The following is an 11,349-nucleotide window of genomic DNA, read 5'->3' on the forward strand; positions in this document are numbered from 1 at the left end:
CTAGCTGCACAGCCACAACTAGCAATTGAACAGTCCTGAGACTTGACCTGCATATACAGTACATATCAAGTGTCCTCAATATGGTACACGCCATTAAGGTCGCGACATGGATTTTAAGGCGAGATGGTGACCAGCTAGCCGTCCGGCGTCGATCTACAAACTTAGTCACACGACCCGCAGTCTCTTCTCCAAAACTCACGTTAATTTGCTAGCTTGCAGTCTACTGTAGAAGATGAATTAAGCTGGTCCATATCCTCCCATGGGTGAAGATGGCGCGTCCAAATCTGCATGGTTCCTCCGCCCTATATAAACCAACACCATGGGAATCTCCACACCACACACACAAGCACACCCATCCATTATCTATCCAGGCAAGAACAGAGCAGAGAAGCCTTGCTGCGAGCTCAAGAAGCAGGCGGCAATGGCGAGGCATCGCCTCCTTGCCCTGCTCCTCATCGGGGTAGTGGCAGCCTCCGCCTACCACCAAGCAGCCGCTGCTGGCCGAGGCCTCGCTGCTGTCGAGAAGCTCCAGGAGCCCGAACCTAAGCCTGTGCCGTACGCAGAGCCAAAGCCGAAGCCCATGCCACAGCCACAACCCAAACCAGAGCCAATGCCCAAGCCCATGCCCAAACCAGAGCCAATGCCAAAGCCCATGCCCAAGCCAGAGCCAAAGCCAGAACCATTACCCAAACCTGAACCTAAACCAGAGCCCAAATCTAAACCAATGCCCAAACCTGAACCCAAGCCTGAACCATTGCCGAAGCCAGAGCCAAAACCGAAACCCAAGTGTGAACCTAAACCTAAGCCTAAGCCTGAACCCAAACCTATGCCAGAGCCAAAACCCGAGCCCAAGCCTGAACCTAAACCTATGCCTAAGCCCAAACCCGAGCCCAAGCATAAACCCAAACCTATGCCAAAGCCTAAGCCGATGCCTAAGCCTGAACCTAAGCCAGAGCCTAAACCGGAGCCAAAGCCTAAACCTGAACCAAAGCCAGAGCCCAAACCGGAACCAAAGCCAAAACCAATGCCTAAACCTGAACCAAAACGAGAGCCTAAACCAGAGCCCAAGCCTGAACCTGAACCCAAACCAGAGCCGCCACCAAAAAGCAAACCACCGTCAACTGACATTTGATACATTACATGTTGTCCAAGTCCGGAGCTAGCTTATGGCTCGTCTGAACATGCAATTTCTGGAATAAATGGCATCTTGACATCACCTCTAGATAGTGAGGATTGCACCTTTTCGTATTTCATGTATTCCATTCCTCTTGTCTTTTATCCATGTATGCACGATGAGTGTACGATTTCTTTGATTATGTTTTACTTGTTTAATTGTTCATGTTTATCTATCTTCGTGACTCGCCATGCTCCTTTTGTATGTACGTGCTTGGATTGTTTTCCTTCAAATATAGAGACAAATTCTCTAGCCCATGTTTATGTTGTTTTTCTATGGATATATGTAAATTGGCATGGTCTTCCTCAAGAAAAACGAAGAGCAGTGTCTCCTAAATAGCACAAATTATGCAATACTACGCACGTAAATGCCTAGGCCTAGGAAACAGATGCCACATTATTTATTGGTCGATTTTAAAATATAAATAAATTTATTTTTATCCTAAAATATGACTTAACCATATGCTGATTAAATCATAGAAAAATGCCACTGGACCAGGGGTCTTGATTTCTACCCTTCCCTTCGGGGGATCTAGAGTTAAACTCGAAGAGTCGGAGCCCTTACCCCCTTGATTTTCGATGTGGGGTACTTCCAGGCATTTGATCATCCTGAGTGTGTTAATGCGTTCGGTTCCTACTTGAATGATGGTTAATTTGGCATGTGCGTGAATGCAGATCAAGCGCATTATGTATTACACCTTGTTGCATCTATTGATGCAGAGGCTAAAGTTATGCTCTTTTATCGAAAAAAAATTACACCTTGTTGCTCAAGATTACCAAGAAAAGGCACCACCAGATTTATCATAAAAATTATTCCGTCAAGAAAATCGACCCAACGCTAGGTAGGGCGGAATGGGAAACCAAAACATTTTTCCATTTTCCTTAAAGCGATGGAAAGGTTTAAATGCACGTGTGGTCTGTAAGTGGTCGCATACACATTTTCCTCATCAAAGATGGCCGACTATCGATGGCGGAAAGGGGGAGAAAAAAGTCATGCTGATGATTAGTCACCTCCCTCAGATATTTCCTTGTACTACTGCCTCCGTCCCACGGAAAATGTCGGACGGGTCATTTTCCAAAACACCCCTCGAAAAAAACATAACAAACCCCGCGGTCCCTTTCTCCTTCCTCCCTTGCTCCGCGTCACCGCTGCATCGGCCACCATGCACCGCGCTGGCGCCCTCGCCTATCCAGCGCCTCCTCCCACTCCATTCCTCCTTAGATTCCCGCTCCCTCATTTTGGTCTAATCCCCCGCGCCTCCATCCTCTCATCCGACCTAAACGTCTACTCTTTCTTCCCTAGTGATTCACACCGGTCAGCATAATCAGGCGGTTGAGCAGCAGAAGATTGAGGTGGCGCGATGCCTGCTCCACCAAGGCTTCGATTCGGAGCAGCCGCGCTCGATCTGGAGGACCATAGCTGCCATGTTTCCGGTATAGAGGGTACAGGGGACGGAAACGGGGGACGGAGATCGAAGGATGAAAAAAATAGGAAACATTAGGGGTACAAATCTCTAGATCGAATCTTATACGCCGGGGACATGAACCGACTCGTTTCGGTACGGTGAACCCGGTACGGTAATGTGGTAATGTGGTATCAGAAATCCCAATTCATATCAGATGTTTCTATAAAATTCTTACCTAGCAGGCTATAGCTTTTCCTTCGACTTTTTTGTGGTTGTGCTCCAAAAAATCCATGCGATGGGAGTACTTATAGATGATGGGAGAAGAAATCGATGAAAACCTAGAATTCGTGCTGCCTCCATTGATAAAGAATTAAAGATGGGGAAGGGAAACGAGAAGCTGAATTTATCAATAGATGTCCAATGATTTATCTAAACTAGATGATACCCCGCGCGTTGCTGCGGGACCGTGTTGAAAAGAAAAAGTTGAGAATAGAGCACGTAAGAATATGAGAAAAACATAAAGCTTACATGTATATTGCAGAAAATAAGAATAGGTTGATATATTGAGATAATCCACGAATGCGAAAATACAAAAGAGTCGTCATATATTAAAAGTTACTCGGTATGTATTGATCACCCCATATGATTATTTAGTGGCGCGCAAAAATTATCAACATGTGTTGAGATGCTACTCTCCATATTTCAACGGTATATAGGTCGATAAAATCTGCTTCCCACTCGTCTTGTCATAGGCCGGCTGGAAACACTTGCTAAATACAATAGGGATTCTATCAAATTTGATGTAAATCATCAACATAACCAGTAATTAAATGCATAATACCTATATTGGCGTTTGCGTTTATATATAAATAATATAAAACTCGAAGGTAATTTTGTAGGTACCATACTAAATTTGATGCAGTCCTAGCTTTCATTATTAAACAATAGGTAAAGAAAACTTAAAGAAATGTAATCAGGGAAAACATAAATAATATATAACTGTAAAGGGTAATTAAAATATGTAATATGTAATTCAGGATCGGCAGTTCCAGTGTGGTAATTAAAATATGTAATATGTAACTCGAAGGTAATTTCGTTAGTTCTTCTCATTCCGCTGGTATGCCTTCACCAGTAAATTGGACGATTTTTTGCCGGAGATTGTGGAAGAGGAGAGGATCGAGCAGGAGAAAAGTCAATCGACATAGAAGATGAAAGATTACGGAGTTTTATAATTAGCCGGTGGGGTCTCCACTTGAGGCAGCATCAATTTTCTCGCGGGAATGGTGAGGGGTGCCCGTGAACATTGATTGAGATTGAGAGGAGGAAGCGCTGGTCTGGTCCATCCATATTCCATTTGTGGAAAAGAGAAACAGTGCCACGCTGGGCTAAAGAGTGGGCTTAGACTGCTCATAGTGGGAGTAACTTAGCTAGTAACATCACACAACCCAATGCATTTTGGTGACATAGCATGGTAATGAATGAAGAAAGAGAGTGAGGTGGTAACTAGCTATGTTACCATAACATCACACACCCCAAAATAAGTTGAGTCTACACCATTGTAAATGACACAATGCATGACACCACATATTAGTTACTACCCACTATGGAGGTAGTAACTTAGACTAGTAACATATGTCATGTTACTAGTCTAAGTTACTCTCCACTATGACTAGTCTTATCGCATGAACCCCGCTGGAAGGGATTTATTAGAGAAAATAAACAGAAAATGTGACAAAACTGCTGACATGGTATTTGCTGAGGTGGATAGGCTGCATGTTGAGAGAAATCACTTAGTGGGTTGCTCCTATTTAGTTATTATAGATTTGGATGTATCTATGTCTAAAACACATCTAAATACAATCGAATTTAGATAAATTTTTAACATCTAAAAATGGACAGAGGTAGTATCTTTTTTATTTCTCTGTAAATTGTAATTATTTTAATTTTTTATTTTTAACTAATTATTAAGTACGAAGTACTCACTGTGCTGATTATAGGAGCTGCTGCGCATAGCTCCGCCCTGTCACCTGCGCCCCAAGTAGACGAGCACACCTCTACCGTACCCTATACGATCTACCGTCCTTCTACTCCACTCTACTCTGCTTGGTGATGAACCTGCTGAGAAGGACGTCTTTAAACTGGTCGGATTTCTCCACGCTAAGAGCAAGTACAATAAGGTACAATCAGCTGGCTATAAGAGATAAAATATTATAAGTTTGTTTAGTTGTAGGAGAGAGATTAAGAAAGAGAAGAGAAGTGAGCTCTTAGGGCATCTTCAGCGGGCCGGCGCATTTCGGATGTCCGAAATGTCCGTTTGCGTCGGTATGTGGACGCCATGTGGCCCAGGGCGACCGTTTGCGTCTTTGGGTACCTCCAGCGGTGCGGACGCATTTTTTTAGTGGGGACAGCGTCAAACTCGCTAATGGCGTTTTACGTCCCTTCGAGGACTGCCGCCAGCGATTAACTGTTCCCGCGCGACGACGATCGTTCCCGCGCGTGCCCAATACATTGGCAAGTTTCGCCGGTGTTTTACGCGCGCGGGAAACGAGTTGCGCGCCAACGCCGTTTCCCACGCCGCCGTGGCTATATATGGTGGACACCGGCGGGGGCGACGGGCACACCTCAAGCTAAACCCTACCATCCATCCATGGCCGGGCAGAACCTTAGTTGGGAGCACGTTGTTTAGGTGTGCCGCCACCTGCACCCGGAGGAGGAGGAGGAGGCCCAGCAGCTGGACCTGGAGGCGGCGGCAGAGCGCGCCGAAGGGCGTCTCACGGCGACCAGGGAGGAGACCGCCAACGCCATGGCCGAGCTCGCCGACGCCAGGGCGGAGCTCGCTGACGCGTGGGCGGAGCTCGCGGACGCGCGGGCGGCGATGGCGGCCCCTCCAGCGGACGCCGTCATCCACGACATCGCGGACGACTGATAACGCGTGAAGCACACGTCCGTTGGGAACCCCAAGAGGAAGGTGTGATGCGTACATCAGCAAGTTTTCCCTCAGTAAGAAACCAAGGTTATCGAACCAGTAGGAGATGAAGGCCACGTGAAGGTTGTTGGCGGAGGAGTGTACTGCGGCGCAACACCAGGGATTCCGGCGCCAACGTGGAACATGCACAACACAATCAAAATACTTTGCCCCAACTTGACAGTGAGGTTGTCAATCTCATCGGCTTGCTGTAAACAAAGGATTAAACGTATGGTGTGGAGAATGATGTTTGCTTGCGAAGAATAACAGAGAACAGATATTGCAGTAGATTGTATTTCAGATGTAAAAGAATGGACCGGGATCCACAGTTCATTAGTGGTGTCTCTCCAATAAGAAATAGCATGTTGGGTGAACAAATTACAGTTGGGCAATTGACAAATAGAGAGGGCATAACAATGCACATACATATCATGATGACTACTATGAGATTTACTTAGGGCATTACGACAAAGTACATAGACCGCTATCCATCATGCATCTATGCCTAAAAAGTCCACCTTCGGGTTAGCATCCGCACCCCTTCCAGTATTAAATTGCGAACAACAGACAATTGCATTAAGTATGGTGTGTAATGTAATCAACACAAATATCCTTAGAAAAAGCATTGATGTTTTATCCCTAGTGGTAACAGCACATCCACAACCTTAGAACTTTCTGTCACTGTCTCAGATTCAATGGAGGCATGAACCCACTATCGAGCATAAATACTCCCTCTTGGATTCATAAGTATCAACTTGGCCAGAGCCTCTACTAGCAACGGAGAGCATGCAAGATCATAAACAACACATATATGATAGATCAATAATCAACTTGACATAGTATTCCATATTCATCGGATCCCAACAAACACAACATGTAGCATTACAAATAGACGATCTTGATCATGATAGGCAGCTCACAAGATCTAACATGATAGCACATGAGGAGAAGACAACCATCTAGCTACTGCTATGGACCCATAGTCCAAGGATGAACTACTCACGCATCAGTCCGGAGGCGATCATGGTGATGTAGAGTCCTCCGGAGTGATGATTCCCCTCTCCGGCGGGGTGCCGGAGCGATCTCCTGAATCCCCGAGATGGGATTGGCGGCGGCGGCGTCTCTGGAACTTTTTCCGTATCGTGGCTCTCGGTAATAGGATTTTCGCGACGGAGAGTTTAAGTAGGCGGAAGGGCAGAGTCGGAGGAGGCACGGGGCCCCACACCATAGTGCGGCGCGGGCCCCCTTGGCCGCGCGGCCTTGTGGTGTCGGCGCCCCGTGGCCCACTTCGTATCCTCTTCGGTCTTCTGGAAGCTCCGTGGAAAAATAAGACCCTGAGCGTTCGTTTCGTCCAATTCCGAGAATATTTCCTGTTTAGGATTTCTGAAACCAAAAACAGCACAAAACAGGAACTGGCGCTTCGGCATCTCGTTAATAGGTTAGTGCCAGAAAATGCGTATAAATGACATAAAGTATGTATAAAACATGTGAGTATTGTCATAAAACTAGCATGGAACATAAGAAATTATAGATACGTTTGAGACGTATCAAGCATCCCCAAGCTTAGTTCCTACTCGCCCTCGAGTAGGTAAACGATAACAAGGATAATTTCTGAAGTGACATGCTATCATAATCTTGATCAATACTATTGTAATGCATATGAGATGAATGAAGTGATTCGAAGCAATGGTAAAGACAATGACTAAACAACTGAATCATATAGCAAAGACTTTTTATGAATAGTACTTTCAAGACAAGCATCAATAAGACTTGCATAGGAGTTAACTCATAAAGCAATAGATTCTTAGTAGAAAGTTTTGAAGCAACACAAAGGACGATATAAGTTTCAGCGGTTGCTTTCAACTTCAACATGTATATCTCATGGATAATTGTCAACACAAAGTAATATGATGAATGCAAATAAGCAAGTATGTAGGAATCAATGCACACAGTTGACACAAGTGTTTGCTTCTAAGATAGAAGGAAGTAGGTGAACTGACTCAACATAAAGTAAAAGAAAGGCCCTTCGCAGAGGGAAGCATGGATTACTATTTTTGTGCTAGAGCTTTTCATTTTGAAAACATAGAAACAATTTTGTCACCGGTAGTAATAATTCATATGTGTTATGCATAAGACACCCTATAAGTTGCAAGCCTCATGCATAGAATACCAATAGTGCTCGCACCTTGTCCTAATTAGCTTGGATTTACATGGATTATCATTGCATAACATATGTTTAAACCAAGTTTCACAAAGGGGTACCTCTATGCCGCATGTACAAAGGTCCAAGGAGATAGATCGCATTTGATTTCTCGTTTTTGATAGATCTCTACTAAGGACATCCATACCGGGACAACATAGAAAACAGATAATGGACTCCTCTTTAATGCTTAAGCATTCTACAACAGATAATATTCTCATAAGAGATTTGAGGGTTAATGTCCAAACTGAAACTTCCACCATGATTCATGGCTTTAGTAGCGGCCCAATGTTCTTCTCTAACAATATGCATACTCAAACCATTTGATCATGATAAATCACCCTTACTTCAGACAAGACGAACATGCATAGCAACTCACATGATATTCAACAAAGGTGTAATAGTTGATGGCGTCCCCAGAAACATGGTTACCGCTCAACAAACAACTTATAAGAAATAAGATACATAAGTAACATATTCTTTACCACAATAGTTTTTAAGCTATTTTCGCATGAGCTATGTATTGCAAAGACAAGGAATGAAATTTTAAAGGTAGCACTCAAGTAATTTTCTTTGGAATGGCAGAGAAATACCACATAGTAGGTAGGTATGGTGGACACAAATGGCATAGGTTTTGGCTCAAGGATTTGGATGCACGAGAAGTATTCCCTCTCAGTACAAGGCTTTGGCTAGCAAGGTTGTTTGAAGCAAACACAAGTATGAACCGGTACAGCAAAACTTACATAAGAACATATTGCAAGCATTATAAGACTCTACATTGTCTCCTTGTTGTTCAAACACTTCACCGGAAAATATCTAGACTTTAGAGAGACCAATCATGCAAACCAAATTTCAACAAGCTCTATGGTAGTTCTTCATTAATAGGTACAAAGTACATGATGCAAGAGCTTAAACATGATCTATTTGAGCACAACAATTTCCAAGTATCAAATTATTCAAGACCATATACCAATTACCACATGAAGCATTTTCTGTTTCCAACCAAATAACAATGAACGAAGCAGTTTCAACCTTCGTCATGAACATTAAAAGTAAAGCTAAGAACACCAGTGTTCATATGAACGAGCAGAGCGTGTCTTTCTCCCAAACAAAGAATGCTAGGTTCCGATTTTATTCAAACAAAAACAAAAATAAAACCATACAGACGCTCCAAGTAAAGCACATAAGATGTGACGGAATAAAAATATAGTTTCACTAGAGGTGACCTGATAAGTTGTCGATAAAGAAGGGGATGCCTTGGGCATCCCCAAGCTTAGATGCTTGAGTCTTCTTGAAATATGCAGGGATGAACCACGGGGGCATCCCCAAGTTTAGACTTTTCACTCTTCTTGATCATATTGTATCATCCTCCTCTCTTGATCCTTGAAAACTTCCTCCACACCAAACTCAAAACAAACTCATTAGAGGGTTAGTGCATAATCAAAAATTCACATATTCAGAGGTGACATAATCATTCTTAACACTTCTGGACATTGCACAAAGCTACTGAAAGTTAATGGAACAAAGAAATCCAATCAACATAGCAAAAGAGGCAATGCGAAATAAAAATGCAGAATCTGTCAAAACAGAACAGTCTGTAAAGACGAATTTTTCAGGGGCACTTAACTTGCTCAGATGAAAAAGCTCAAATTGAATGAATGTTGCGTACATATCTGTGGATCACACACGAAAATTGGCAGATTTTTCTGAGTTACCTACAGAGAGGTCTACTCAAATTCGTGACAGCAAGAAATCTGTTTCTGCGCAGTAATCCAAATCTAGTATTAACCTTACTATCAAAGACTTTACTTGGCACAACAATGCAATAAAATAAAGATAAGGAGAGGGGGAGTGGTGTTTTGGCACATGGGAGCATATGCTCCCTTTATTTTGAAATGCATGTTACATGTATTTTAAAATTTCAAAAAAGTTGAAACGAAAAACTTGCACGTACATCTTCACGTGCTACACGCTCACAAAGTCGTTTCATTAAAAATCACCTTGTCGTGCGGCGTGTATAAAAAAGACAAAATTCAATGCTTAAAATAAGGCTTTTTATAAGACAAAATTTTCCTTTTTTACATAGACCACAAAAAATATTGATTCCTTGCGAAACTTGACAAACACACGTATATTATGCAGATGTACATGTAGAATTTTTTGTTAAATTTTTTTGACATTTCAAAACATAATTTTTTGGTATAGGGAGCATATGCACCCGGGAGCCGAATTGAATTTCCGTAAGGAGAGGTTGCTACAGTAGTAACAACTTTCAAGACTCAAATATAAAACAAAAGTGCAGAAGTAAAATGATGGGTTGTCTCCCATAAGCGCTTTTCTTTAACGCCTTTCAGCTAGGCGCAGAAAGTGTGAATCAAGTATTATCGAGAGATGAAGCATTAACATTCTTACCAGGGGCTTTGCGCCTAACCTTCTTACTCTTATTCTTACTCTTTGGTTTAGGGAATATATGACCGCATCCGGGTGTAGAGGTAAAATTTAGAGTGCCTTTCCCCACATCTATGATTGCTCCCACGAGTTTCAGTAGGGATCTTCCAAGTGTGATTTGTCCTGTCCCTACACATTCAATAACGAGATAATCAGTGGATACCGTTCTTCCAAGAAAGGTTGTGAACACACCTTCAGCTATTCCCTTAGGAATTATAACAGAGTTATCAGTAAGAGTTATTCCTTCTCCTCCTTCAGTAAGTTCCCAAAGTGTCAAAGATTCATAAATACTTTTAGGCATAAGGCAGAACTCAGACATAATATCACAGCGGGCATAATTTTTTTTCCACAAATAGCAACTTTAATAGTAGGCACCCACATTGAAGGTTCAAAGCTTACTGGAACATAATCATAATATTCGCGAATCTGGTTGTACCGTTCTTTTAAACAAGATATATTTGTTTCGAGAGTGTTTAATCTATTATGAATGCTAGCAAGAGATGAATCAAAATTATTAGCGGAGCTAGATAATGTAACCAATTTTTTTATGGCATTAAAAGCTTGATCCCCATCGCAGTGAAGGAAATCTCCTCCCACTACAGAATCCAAGGCATATCTATAGCGAAGAATAAGCCCAAAATAAAAATTACTAAGAAGCAAACTTAGAGTCATTTTAGGTTCAGTTTTTCCATAAGAATCAAAAATTCGAGACCAAGCCTCTTTAAAACTCTCCTCACTCCCTTGTTTAAAAGTAAAGATCAATTCCTCGGGTGACAGAGTAACAAGTACAGGACTAGACATGCTAACAAAATAAAGTAAATGCAAGTAACTAATTTTTTTGTGTTCTTGATATAAAGAAAGCAAACAAGACAACAAAATAAAGTAAATGCAAGTAACTAATTTTTTATTTATTTTTGATATAGAGAAAGCAAACAAAGCAGTAAATAAAATAAAGTAAAGTAAAGCAAGGCAATAAACAAAGTAAAGAGATTGGATGTGAGAGACTTCCCTTGCAGCGTGTCTTGATCTCCCCGGCAACGGCGCCAGAAAAAGAGCTTGATAACGCGTGAAGCACACGTCCATTGGGAACCCCAAGAGGAAGGTGTGATGCGTACAACAGCAAGTTTTCCCTCAGTAAGAAACCAATGTTATCGAAC

The 11,349-nt window shown here is 42.4% G+C and overlaps 1 protein-coding gene across 1 annotated transcript; it reads left to right on the forward strand.

Annotated features, from left to right (window-relative positions):
* The first annotated feature begins 349 nt into the window (after positions 1–349).
* LOC124686740 (protein TsetseEP-like) lies at positions 350–1,339 on the forward strand. The gene has a single exon (XM_047220641.1). It carries the CDS (start codon positions 422–424, stop codon positions 1,130–1,132), a length of 711 nt encoding a protein of 236 aa, XP_047076597.1. The 5' UTR covers positions 350–421; the 3' UTR covers positions 1,133–1,339.
* Positions 1,340–11,349: the final 10,010 nt, after the last annotated feature.

Source organism: Lolium rigidum, chromosome 2 (assembly GCF_022539505.1).
Source record: "Lolium rigidum isolate FL_2022 chromosome 2, APGP_CSIRO_Lrig_0.1, whole genome shotgun sequence".
Lineage (NCBI taxonomy): Eukaryota > Viridiplantae > Streptophyta > Magnoliopsida > Poales > Poaceae > Lolium > Lolium rigidum.

What these genes read in the sequence shown, in the direction of transcription:
- LOC124686740 (XM_047220641.1), top strand. Translation starts at nt 422, where the DNA reads ATGGCGAGGCATCGCCTCCTTGCCCTGCTCCTCATCGGGGTAGTGGCA.